Genomic DNA, 10,343 nt, shown 5'->3' on the forward strand with positions numbered 1-10,343 from the left:
ATATAGTATATTTTATATTAATGAATAGAAAATAATTAGATTGTATTTTATTATAATGATAAAAAAATGTATTTTTTTTTATCACCCTGCCAACATTACTGAGGCCACCCTAGTGTCCCCTGGCGGCCCCCACTTTGAAAAACACTGCACTGGGGAACTGGCGACTGTGGCTCAGTAGGAAGAGTAGTCGTCTTGCAATCAGAAGGTTGTGGGTTCGATTCCAGCTTCCTCCTGCCATAGGTTGATGTGCCCCTGGGCAAGGCATTTAACCTCAAGTTGCCTACCGATCTGCGTATCGGTGTATGAATGTGTGAGTGCAATTGGGTGAATGTGGCTCTAGTGTAAAGTGCTTTGAGCGGTCTGTATGACTGGAAAAGTGCTATATAAGTTCAGTCCATTTACCATTTAGTCCATTTAACTGCCTTTGTGATTTATGTAAATTCGCCCCGTTTTTTTTAAGATTAAGATTAAGAAAAATTACTTCAAAACCATTTCCATATTTGTTGTGATGTATACATTCTACAGTTCAAGTACAAAAAGCAACAAATTTCAAAGGAAAATCTAAAGACACAGCAGTACTTACTTAAAGCAATGCTTTCTTTATGGAGCATTGATATCAGTTTTAACATTCAGTCTTCTTGAGTTCACGCCTGTTATAGATTATAGTGTACTGGTGTTTCACAGAAGAAACAAAACATCTAACATGGGCTGAGTTACAGGCATGGAGCAGCCAGGCAAACCGTAGAATCCAGCAGTGAACAAAGGCAAACCAGGGGCTTAAATACACTGAGGCAGGGTAGGAGAAATGGCACAAAAAGCAAAAAAATTAATCAGACGGAACGGGTTAGAGGTGAGGAGAGAGATAGAAAGAGCCGCTAGGCCCCATTTCAGAAAGCAGGGTTAGTTAAAACTCAGTACATAACAGTAAAAATGTCAAAAACCAAAAAACATAATAAAACGCTGGGAAATTATAAAAAAAATACACACACAGCAGAAAACAGAAACCAAAACACCTCAGGATAGTGACAGAAATTCAACCTCAGGGACAGATACCAGACGCCCTGAGTCCATCAAAACAATAACAGGCCAAACAGGGTGGGCAGAGTAGGCATTTGAAAAAGGACCAGAAACCAGAGACGAAGCCCTGGAAGTCAAGGGCACTGAAAATCTAGAGGCCAGCCTGGAGGACCCTTGGAGAACCTTGTCTGGAGGCTGGCCTGGAGACCCTCAGCCAGACGTCAGGGAGAACTCAAGGAGGAGCTCAGCAGATTAAAGCTCGGGAGACTGAAATCCTCGGAGGAACCCTGGAGAATGGCAGCTGAACCACTGGAACCCTTAGAGTAACTGTAGAGAGCAGCACTGGAAGCCGACTGTTCCTTGAGGAGTATCAGAAGAACAGCTGGAACCCTTGGAGGAACAGTAGAGAGCAGGTTAGGCAGTTAAAATGACTCTACTTGTCTCATCTGATAACTGGAGAGTTGAAACAGAGAACCAAAGGAAATGCATAGGCCGACGCACACTGCTTGCAGCTCCCCGTTGTGATTATGAATCTGAGAATATTATTTAATATTAATATTTTAATATTTTATCAAATAATATTTCGATCTGTTAAGGGTTGTCCTGTGAATACCAGCCCAGTAAGGCGATGGTATTAGGACAAAATAGAAAGGTGTGAGACGAGCTCTGACATTATTGAACAGCATAAACTCTGCACATATATGGAATGAATTCACACAATTTCTTAAAATACAAGAATTTATTAACAAAACTAAGTCCGCTCCACTCTTTGTAGAGACAGCGTCTCTACTGGGGACTTCTCTGAAACACAGTTTGCTTCTGCAGGCCTCAGAGAGAAAGTCAAGCAATGCTTATACCTTAATTTCCCCTTTTTATGAATGAATACCAGATTCTTTCAACAGTAATTCATCAGTACTTAACTTGTGCATATGATCGATGATCGTATGATACCCTTGGATCCAGTTTGAAGAGACTTTTTGCCAGCAAAGAGACATTAACGTGCTGTCCCCCCTATCCAGTCCCTCTGGAGGGCGTGTGGAAGAGGCAGGATGTAGCAAGAGTGGTGCTTTTATTTGGACTGTGATGTCACAGGAAGTCCGCAGTTACCCCGTGTTGTGGAATTTTCTTATCAAAGTGGGTAAAAGTTGACTCATAACGAGAAAATCCGGACTTTGTCTTTATAAGTTTTATTCAAAGGCATTCAGCGTTTGAATTACTCTGTCACCAAGCAAGTCAGTTGAACAGAGCCTCGATCAACATTTACACACAGTATTTATACCAGAACATGACAGTGTTATCTCAACTGCAAAGAGTCTGTGTTTTATGACCCAAACCCTTCTTAAGTTCAAAAGTGACAAGGTTATCTAGGAACAGACCTAACTGCCCTTCCTGACATTGTCCTAAAGATGGGTCTGAACCATTAAACTTCTGATAATGGCTTTTACAGCTTCTTCCTCTAACACAGATGTTCTGAGGAGTAAAAAAGGTTATACACTGTGAAATGCTTACTGCAAGAATTTTCATCACACCCATTTCCTGGCTGTGCCGGAAGTAGGTTAATGCAATTTATTTTGAAAGTTCCAGGAAAGTCTGTAGTGGCCTTTCACGTTGTAACCATGGTTGTGGTCCCAACACCCCTTTCCAAAGGTGGATCCCAAGGAGAGTAAAAATAAATGTCTATAGAGTTTAGATGAAAATTCAACTTGGAAGACTCACCTCTACCTCTGTCTAACTACTCCACTACGTTCTCCACTCCGACCAATCAGCTTCTGGCCCACATTCCTCTTCAGCCAATCATCCCTCCAGGCTTCGTTTTACAAGACCGTCATATGCAGAATCTCCTGCTCTTCAGCTGAGCTTCGACCCTCCTCCACCGCATCTCCGCAATCAGGCTTCAAGCTCCTTCCAACTCCCTTATCTTCTCAGGCCTCCATTCCACCACCAGTATCAGAATCCCAGGGGGAAGACTTCTCTAATTCTAACCCTAAGATGTTCATTCAAGCTCATGTCATTATCAGCACCCATTTCTTCCATCGGGGTCCGAGTGCCAAAAGAAAACAAACATCAGCTAATAAACTCCTCTAACTGCCATCTCTGTGTTTCTCTCATTTGTGAGTCTTTTCAGGTTGAATTCCGGTTTAGACAATTTAGAATCTCTTTTCATGGTTGTATTGCCAAGAAAAGTCTCAACGTTTTTTTAAAACACTATTTATACACAAGAATTAGAAGTCATGACTCATTAAAATATAAATTTTTAAAGTGTAAATTCAAAGATCACATTATCAGATCTTGATCTTGAAGGTGAAAGATTATTGGCAATTTTTTAGAACGTATTATGTAATACTCAGATGTGAAACATATGCTTTATCTATATAAATTTTAAGTTACATTTTTAATAGTACTTTTTTAAAGTGTACATTTTAAAATCACAGCAGTAAAAATAGATTTCTGAGTGAAAGATGACTTGCAGTCTTTTATTACATAGTTTTTGTGTGTAGAAGAGTCGGATGCCAATGTTATAAAATTTTAAAGTTTCATTAAAACTAAATTTAATACATTTCATACACGTCATCAGTAGTGAACCTCGGGGTCTCAGGGATGAAAACTAGTCCTATATAATAAAGCATGTGTATCTGTAGGTTTAAAGTAAACTTTCACATCCAATTGGCCTGCTGTGTTAACGTTTGGGCCTTTAAATGTGGTTGTATCCAAAAAATCCACTGCTGTAACGCTCGTGGTAGATTTAAGTTTGATGGAGGCATTGAAACTATTTAGTGTGTGCAAGAAGTGTTGAAAGTCCTCCTCTGAGTGAGTCCAAACACCCCAAATATCATCTAGGTATCTGAAATAAAGTATGGGCTTCAATTTACAGGCCTCTAAGGCCTCTGTTTCCCAAGCTGCCATGATTATATTGGCATATGAAGGGGCAAACCTTTTCCCCATGGCTGTCCCCTTCACCTGCAGATACCATTCACCATCCAGGAGGAAATCATTCCTCCTGAGATTAATCTCCAGAAGCTGCAAGATTTCAGCATCTGGTCACCCTCCATCAGGATATTTCAAAAAGGCATCCCGGACTGCATTTATACCCTCTTCAGTCACAATATTTGTGTATAAGCTGTCCACATCAAGGGTAAAGAGCATGGAATGCACAGGAATTTGGGTAGGGTTAGGGTTAGGGTGAGGCAATTTTAGGTTTAGGGTTAGGGTTAGAGATTCTGAAATAGAATAGTTCTGTCGCCGAAGTCCCCAACATAACAGATACCACAAGTTTTACAGGTAATTAAATAGATACAATTCTTAGTTTTGGGATTCTATCTGCAATTGGTATCATAAATAGTATTATTGAATTGGTTTCGTACCCATTGTAGTTGTTTAAAGAAGTCCCCTTGACCTTTGACCTTGGGTTTCTGTAGTGGTTTTATCTCAGCATGTACCAGGAAGTCTTTTAAGTTTTTGTTCCTCCTGTATGCTGCAATGATCCTGTAATTCTTTAGGAGGGAGGTATCCAATTGGAATTTATTAAAGTGTTGCTTATATTATAAATTAGTTGGCCTGCTGAGGTGGAATAAGTGGTTATAAGGGGAAGCATAGGGGATATATCAATGGGTCTGGACTCTAAGAAGGATGCCTTACACTTCCTTAAGAAAGACGTGGAGTATCCTCTATGTGATAGGGCTTGAAACAGTGTCTTAGTGGCCTCTTGAAAGTCTAATGTCTGAGTGCAGATTCTGTGGAAGCGAAGTAATTGTGATTTGATGAGGCCTGCATATGTGTGTTTCGGATGATAACTGGTCTTGAATAGTAGAGCATGTGTATCTGTGGGTTTGAAATAGACTTTAACGTCCAATCTGTGTGTGGTGCTGAAGTGTAAGCCTTTGTAAGTGGTGGTGTCCAGGAAGTCCCCTGCTTTAATGCTGGTGGTGGACTTGAGCTTGATGGATGCATTATGTGTGTTTAATGTTTGAAGGAATTCCTGGAAATCCTCCCCGGAATGAGTCCAGACCCCCCAGATGTCATCCAGGTATCTATAATAATATAAGGGGTTTTTTTTACATTTATTTAGAGCTTCTGTTTCCCACTCTGCCATAAAGATATTGGCATAGGACGGAGCAAATTTCTTCCCCATAGTTGTACCTTTAATTTGGAGGTAAAACTGGCCGTTAAATTCAAAATCATTCCTCATTAAATTGATCTCGAGCAATTGGAGTAGTTCCTTATCAGGCCTTCGACTATCTGGGTATTTGTAGAATGTTTTTTATTGAATTAATGCCCTCTGTAATATCGATATTGGTGTATGGACTATCGGTATCTATAGTAAATAAAAAGGACTCCTCAGGTAAGTGGACTTGCTTGATTTTTTCAACAAAATCATAAGTGTCTTTGATATAACTGGTATGTTTTATAGATAATGGGTTTAAATAATACTCAATAAATTCTGCTGTGCCGTAGGTCTCGCTGCTACAGTCAGAAACTATGGGCCTTCCAGGAGGGATTTTATGTGGCTTGCTCCATTTTTCAGGCTCCTTGTGGATTTTAGGCAATAAGTAGAACCGTCTGGCTCTGGGTTCTGAGGAGCCCCTAATATAATTCCTCTATTTAGCATTAATGAATTTTTTCTTATATAGATTATCTATTATTTTCATTACTATGGGGATAGTCTCATAAAAAATAGGTTCATTTAGTTTAGTATAATATGTGGTATCTAATAATTGTCTATTGCCTTCCCATATGTATTGTTCTCTGTCCATAATGACAATAGGGTTAGGGTGAGTTTAGTGTCACGATGACATCCCCCTAATTCAGTCTAATGACTGAAAAAGTTTGGTGTAGGGAGTCAAAGGCAAGGCACGGGCCGGCGCATGTCACTCAAGAGCTCATCTCCGTATGTTAGACCCAGGTGGAAGGTACACAATAACACAATCCTAATACCACATCAGGGAGCGAGCAAGGGCCCAGGAACCAGGCAAAGATCGTGCAGGTAATTCCAGGAATCGGATGAAGCCAGGAGGGGCCTCCACCCGCCGCAAAGCCAAGCAAACCATTTGGGAACCACAGGCGCTAGATAAACCCCGTACCGGAATGGGGCCAATAGGGTTAGGAGTTCAAAGATTTGGAAAGCTCGGTCGCCGGAACGGCGGCCGAGCTTTCATGCATGGGCCAATACTGTGATAGGCAACCCGAGTTCTGAATTTACTTTTCATTTGACCCTCTTGGAGTTATGGTGTCAAGTCGAGTAATCCAGATCCGTTCTGCTCTCCTTCTCTGAGCTGGGGACCAATTGGGATTGCCTTCAAGGACTGTGGCTCTTAATGATTCCCAGTTATGTTCAATAAAATGTTTTACAAATTGGGTGTGTGTCTCTTTCCTCCTATAAATATTATATCTGTGTTGTGTGAATCTGGTTAATAAAGTGTTGCCTGTTTCCCCAACATATCTCATGTCACAAATTAAGCAGGTGACTAAATAATCACAATTTTTAGAATGGGGTCCTCCCCTTTCAGTGATTCTAAAAACCTCTTGGTTGGTCTTATTGCACACCCATGGTTGGTGTTTGTAAAATTGCCCATGTCCCGTAGGTTTAGGACTTCTGAGAGGGTCTAACTTTGGCATGAATCAAAATATCTTGTAAATTTTTGTTCCTTCTAAAAGCAGTTATGACCTTATGGTTGGTCAGCTTACCAAGTTGTTCTGTGAACTGATGAAAATGGCTTTTAATTATTCTAACCAGTTCAACTGTGGCAGGAGAATAGGTAGTGACAAACGGGATTGCTGGTGAAATATCAATGGGTTTAGTCTGGGAGAAAGACTTGAAACATTTTCTAAGGAAAGACCTGCAGTACCCTCTAGTGGTCAAAGCTTGAAACAACACCTTCGTGTCCTCATAGAAATGTGATTTTTGACTGCAAATTCTGTGAAATCTCAATAATTGTGATTTAATTAAACCAGCAAATGTGTGTTTTGGGTGGAAGCTGGATTTATGTAGTAGTGCATGCGTATCGGTTGGTTTGAAAAAAACTTTAAGGTCCAAATCATGTGTTATATTGAAATCCTTTCCCTTAAATGTTGTTGTATCTAAAAAATCCACTGAATTCTTGCTCATAGTGGATTTAAGTTTTATAGAAGCATTATGGTTGTTTAAAATACTTAAGAATTGTTTAAAATCTTCCTCCGTATGAGACCAAATGCCCCATATATCATCTAGGAACCTATAATAATATAATGGTTTTTTGTCACATTTTTTAAGGGCAGTAGTTTCCCAATCAGCCATGAAAATATTGGCATACGCTGGGGCAAATTTCTAGCCAATGGCTGTTCCTTTAATTTGAAGAAAAAAGTCATTGTGGAACTGAAAATCATTTCTGGTCAAATTTATTTCTAACAATTGGATCAATTCTCTATCTGGTCTTCTGCTGTTGGGATATTTTAGGAATGCTTTTTTTATAGTATTGATGCCTTCAGAAGTAACAATATTGGTATAAAGGCTATCGATATCCATTGTGAAGAGCAAAGCATCTTCCGGTATTTTAAGATTCTTGATTTTATGGATGAAATCATATGTGTCTTTAATATAGCTTTCATGTTTTGTCGAAATTGGGTTTAAAAAGTAGTCAATATATTCAGCCGTATAATATGTTTCACTGTTGCAGTCTGAAACTATAGGTCTACCCGGTGGAATCTGAAAGGGTTTGTTCCATTTAGTTGGTTCTTTATGGATTTTGGGTAGAATGTAAAATAAACGTGGGCGAATTTCTGTAGATCCCAATAAATAATGTTTCTGTTTAGCATTTATCAATTTTTTATGATATAATTTATCAATGATTTTTGTAATCATAGGTTTGGTTTCAGGGTAGATTGGTTTGGATAGCTTTAAGTAATAGTTTTCATCATAAAGCTGTCTATAGCATTCCCATAAGTATTGTTCCTGGTCCAAGATCACCACTGCACTTCCTTTATCAGCCGGCTTGATAATTATTTGATTATTTTGAGTTAGTTCTTCTAAAGCTTTAACTTCTTCTTTTGTTAAGTTTGGATTAAGTCTGTTCAATTTGAACTTATCATGAAAATAATTTAAATCCTTGTTAATTAGCCTTTGAGTTTCCCCAGGTAAGCTATTTAGGGGAGGAGACCAGGTGGATTTATGTGTAAAAGGCTCAGGTTCCCTCTCAGAATCTGCACTATAATAAACAGAAAGTTTAATTCTTCTGTGGTATTGTTGTAAATCATATCTGGTTTGCATTCTGATATTTTTGTTACAACCTTTTGTGGGTATAAATGTCAAACCCCTATTCAAAAGAGAGTATTGAGCATCCGTTAACCTGAAATGTTTGGAAAGGTTGATTACAGTCTGACCCCCATCCAGTAGAGTCTGGCTAACGGGGACATTCATTTTACTTGCACATACCAGTGTGCCAACATCAGAGAGGCAGTGGCGTGGGTCCAATGAATCCCGTCACCCTCTGTCTGGAAGTCTTCAGTCATGGCTGGGATGTGTTGTTGGTAGGTCCGGATGTAGCCGTTGATGTGACGAAGCATAGTTTGTTCCCTATTTGGAAGGGTTGTGCTGAAATTGATTTCCGGAATATAGATGGTGGCCTGGGGAAATCTGATGTTGGCCACCGTTAGAGTGTTTTTTATTTCCCTGATGGTGGATCGTTTATCTCTTTGAGAGCGGTTGTTGATGCCAAACGAAAGGATAATCTTCTCCACTGGACAGTCAACCATCGCCTTTCTGAGAAGAGCTTCTGCATGTCTCCACCTGGCTCCCGGGAATCCATCCACTTGTAGATTCTCTGCCTCAAATTGTGGAAATCTGACCACATTCCAATCTCCCACGATGAGCCATTTTTTTCGGATGGTGAGACTCCATTCCTCCATTTTATTTGGTGTTGTCACATGTCTGGTGGCTCTGCGTAGTGTAGGTGTGTGGGTCAGAGAGCCAGTGCTGGGTGTTTGGATAGTGTTCAGAGGAAAAAGTCTGCTCTGTACACTGGCTGATAATCTGTGTGAGATAGGGGTACGTCTTGTGTTGCCCATAGACTTCTGAATAACCTCCCCTGTTGGATGTGTTGGTTCACTCTCTCTAAAGATTGCCTCCAATTCTTCTGAGGCTAAATCTAGAATAGGTGGTGCCGTGATGCTGGATGATTGGGGGGCTGCATTCAATACACGTGTGATTGAGGGTTCATTTGTGTCTGTATTCCCCTCACTGTCGTTTTCTGTGTTGTTATCTCTTTCTTGTAGATGTCTTAGTTTTTCCCTCTGTTTTTTAGGGGGTGAAACTGCTGGTGTTGTATCTTCTGCAAGTGGAAGAAGTGCAGTTTCTGTGTTGTCCATGTTTTGCTGAATTTCACTTGTTGTGTTGTTTACTGGTGACCAATCTGATGGTAATGGGTCTGTCATGGTTGCCACACTGTTTTTATATTTTGGTGTTTGAATCGCAGTTATTTGTTCTGTTGTAGATGTAAACTCATTGAACTGTTGGCTCACCCCCCTGGCAGTGGTCCGATGTTGTCCATGGAGAGTAGGGAGGTTACTGGGGCCCAGTGGCTTTCCGTTGGTGGGTTGTTGTAGACCACTCCTGGTCAACTGCATCACTTCGTCCCCTTGAACTTCATCCTCTGGTGATGTCATCTCTCTCCTCCGCATTCCTTGTTGCTGTTCAACCTCAGACAACATGGATATAATGATAGCTTTAGCATGTTCAATAGTTTCAGTCTTGAGGCGTTTCCCCAGGTTTCTTTTGGCCCAAGAAGAGGCTATGTGAAATGGATCTTGCCATTCTTTAATGGGCAGATTGCCTAGTCTCTCAACTTCTCTCTCTAGAATGTTCTGATAATGTTCACGTAGAACAATAATGGTGGTGTAAGTCCAGTTCCTAGCATTACCATAAATGAGTTCTGTTGTGAGTTTGTCTGGGAATGCAGGGACTATAATCTCTGATAAATGTTTATTAAGTTTTTTCAGAGATGGGGGATAGTTGTCAGTGTCGTTGCTGGACACGTGTTTTAAGTGATGCACTGTTTTTATTACCTTATAAAGGAGTCTCACTTTAACTCTGAAATCCGGGTCGTCCGATAATGGGTCGTTGTGTTGGTTGTGTTGTGGTCCGGTACGTTGTTCCCGGAAATCCCGCATCTGACGGGAGAAAGCTGGCTGCCATCTTTCGGTGTCTTTCTGGAAGTTCCACTGCCTGTGTTGCGGGGCTCTGTAACGGCGTCCTCTGTCGGGTGGCCTCCCGAAGCCCTGACGTTCGGTCCACCGGGGTCCGCCAGTTACCTTGTTGTAGTCGTTCCCTTTAACCACCGCAGGGTTAGTAACAAGTG

At 40.6% G+C, this 10,343-nt stretch overlaps 1 protein-coding gene across 1 annotated transcript; it reads right to left on the reverse strand.

Moving 5' to 3' along the window:
* Positions 1-320: 320 nt before the first annotated feature.
* LOC124871921 lies at positions 321-9,056 on the reverse strand. The gene is made up of 2 exons (XM_047371548.1): positions 8,423-9,056; positions 321-1,407 (listed from the first exon to the last, which is right to left on the reverse strand). Exons 1-2 carry the CDS (start codon positions 9,052-9,054, stop codon positions 1,239-1,241), a joined length of 801 nt encoding a protein of 266 aa, XP_047227504.1. The 5' UTR covers positions 9,055-9,056; the 3' UTR covers positions 321-1,238.
* Between the last annotated feature and the right edge of the window lie 1,287 nt (positions 9,057-10,343).

Source organism: Girardinichthys multiradiatus, chromosome 7 (genome assembly GCF_021462225.1).
Source record: "Girardinichthys multiradiatus isolate DD_20200921_A chromosome 7, DD_fGirMul_XY1, whole genome shotgun sequence".
NCBI classification, from domain to species: Eukaryota; Metazoa; Chordata; class Actinopteri; order Cyprinodontiformes; family Goodeidae; genus Girardinichthys; species Girardinichthys multiradiatus.

What these genes read in the sequence shown, in the direction of transcription:
- LOC124871921 (XM_047371548.1), bottom strand. Translation starts at nt 9,054, where the DNA reads ATGGGCAACACAAGACGTACCCCTATCTCACACAGATTATCAGCCAGT. An exon ending in TCTCTGATGTTGGCACACTG is followed by an intron (nt 1,408 to 8,422) that starts GTATGTGCAAGT and finishes TGTTCCTCCAAG; the next exon opens with GGTTCCAGCTGTTCTTCTGA.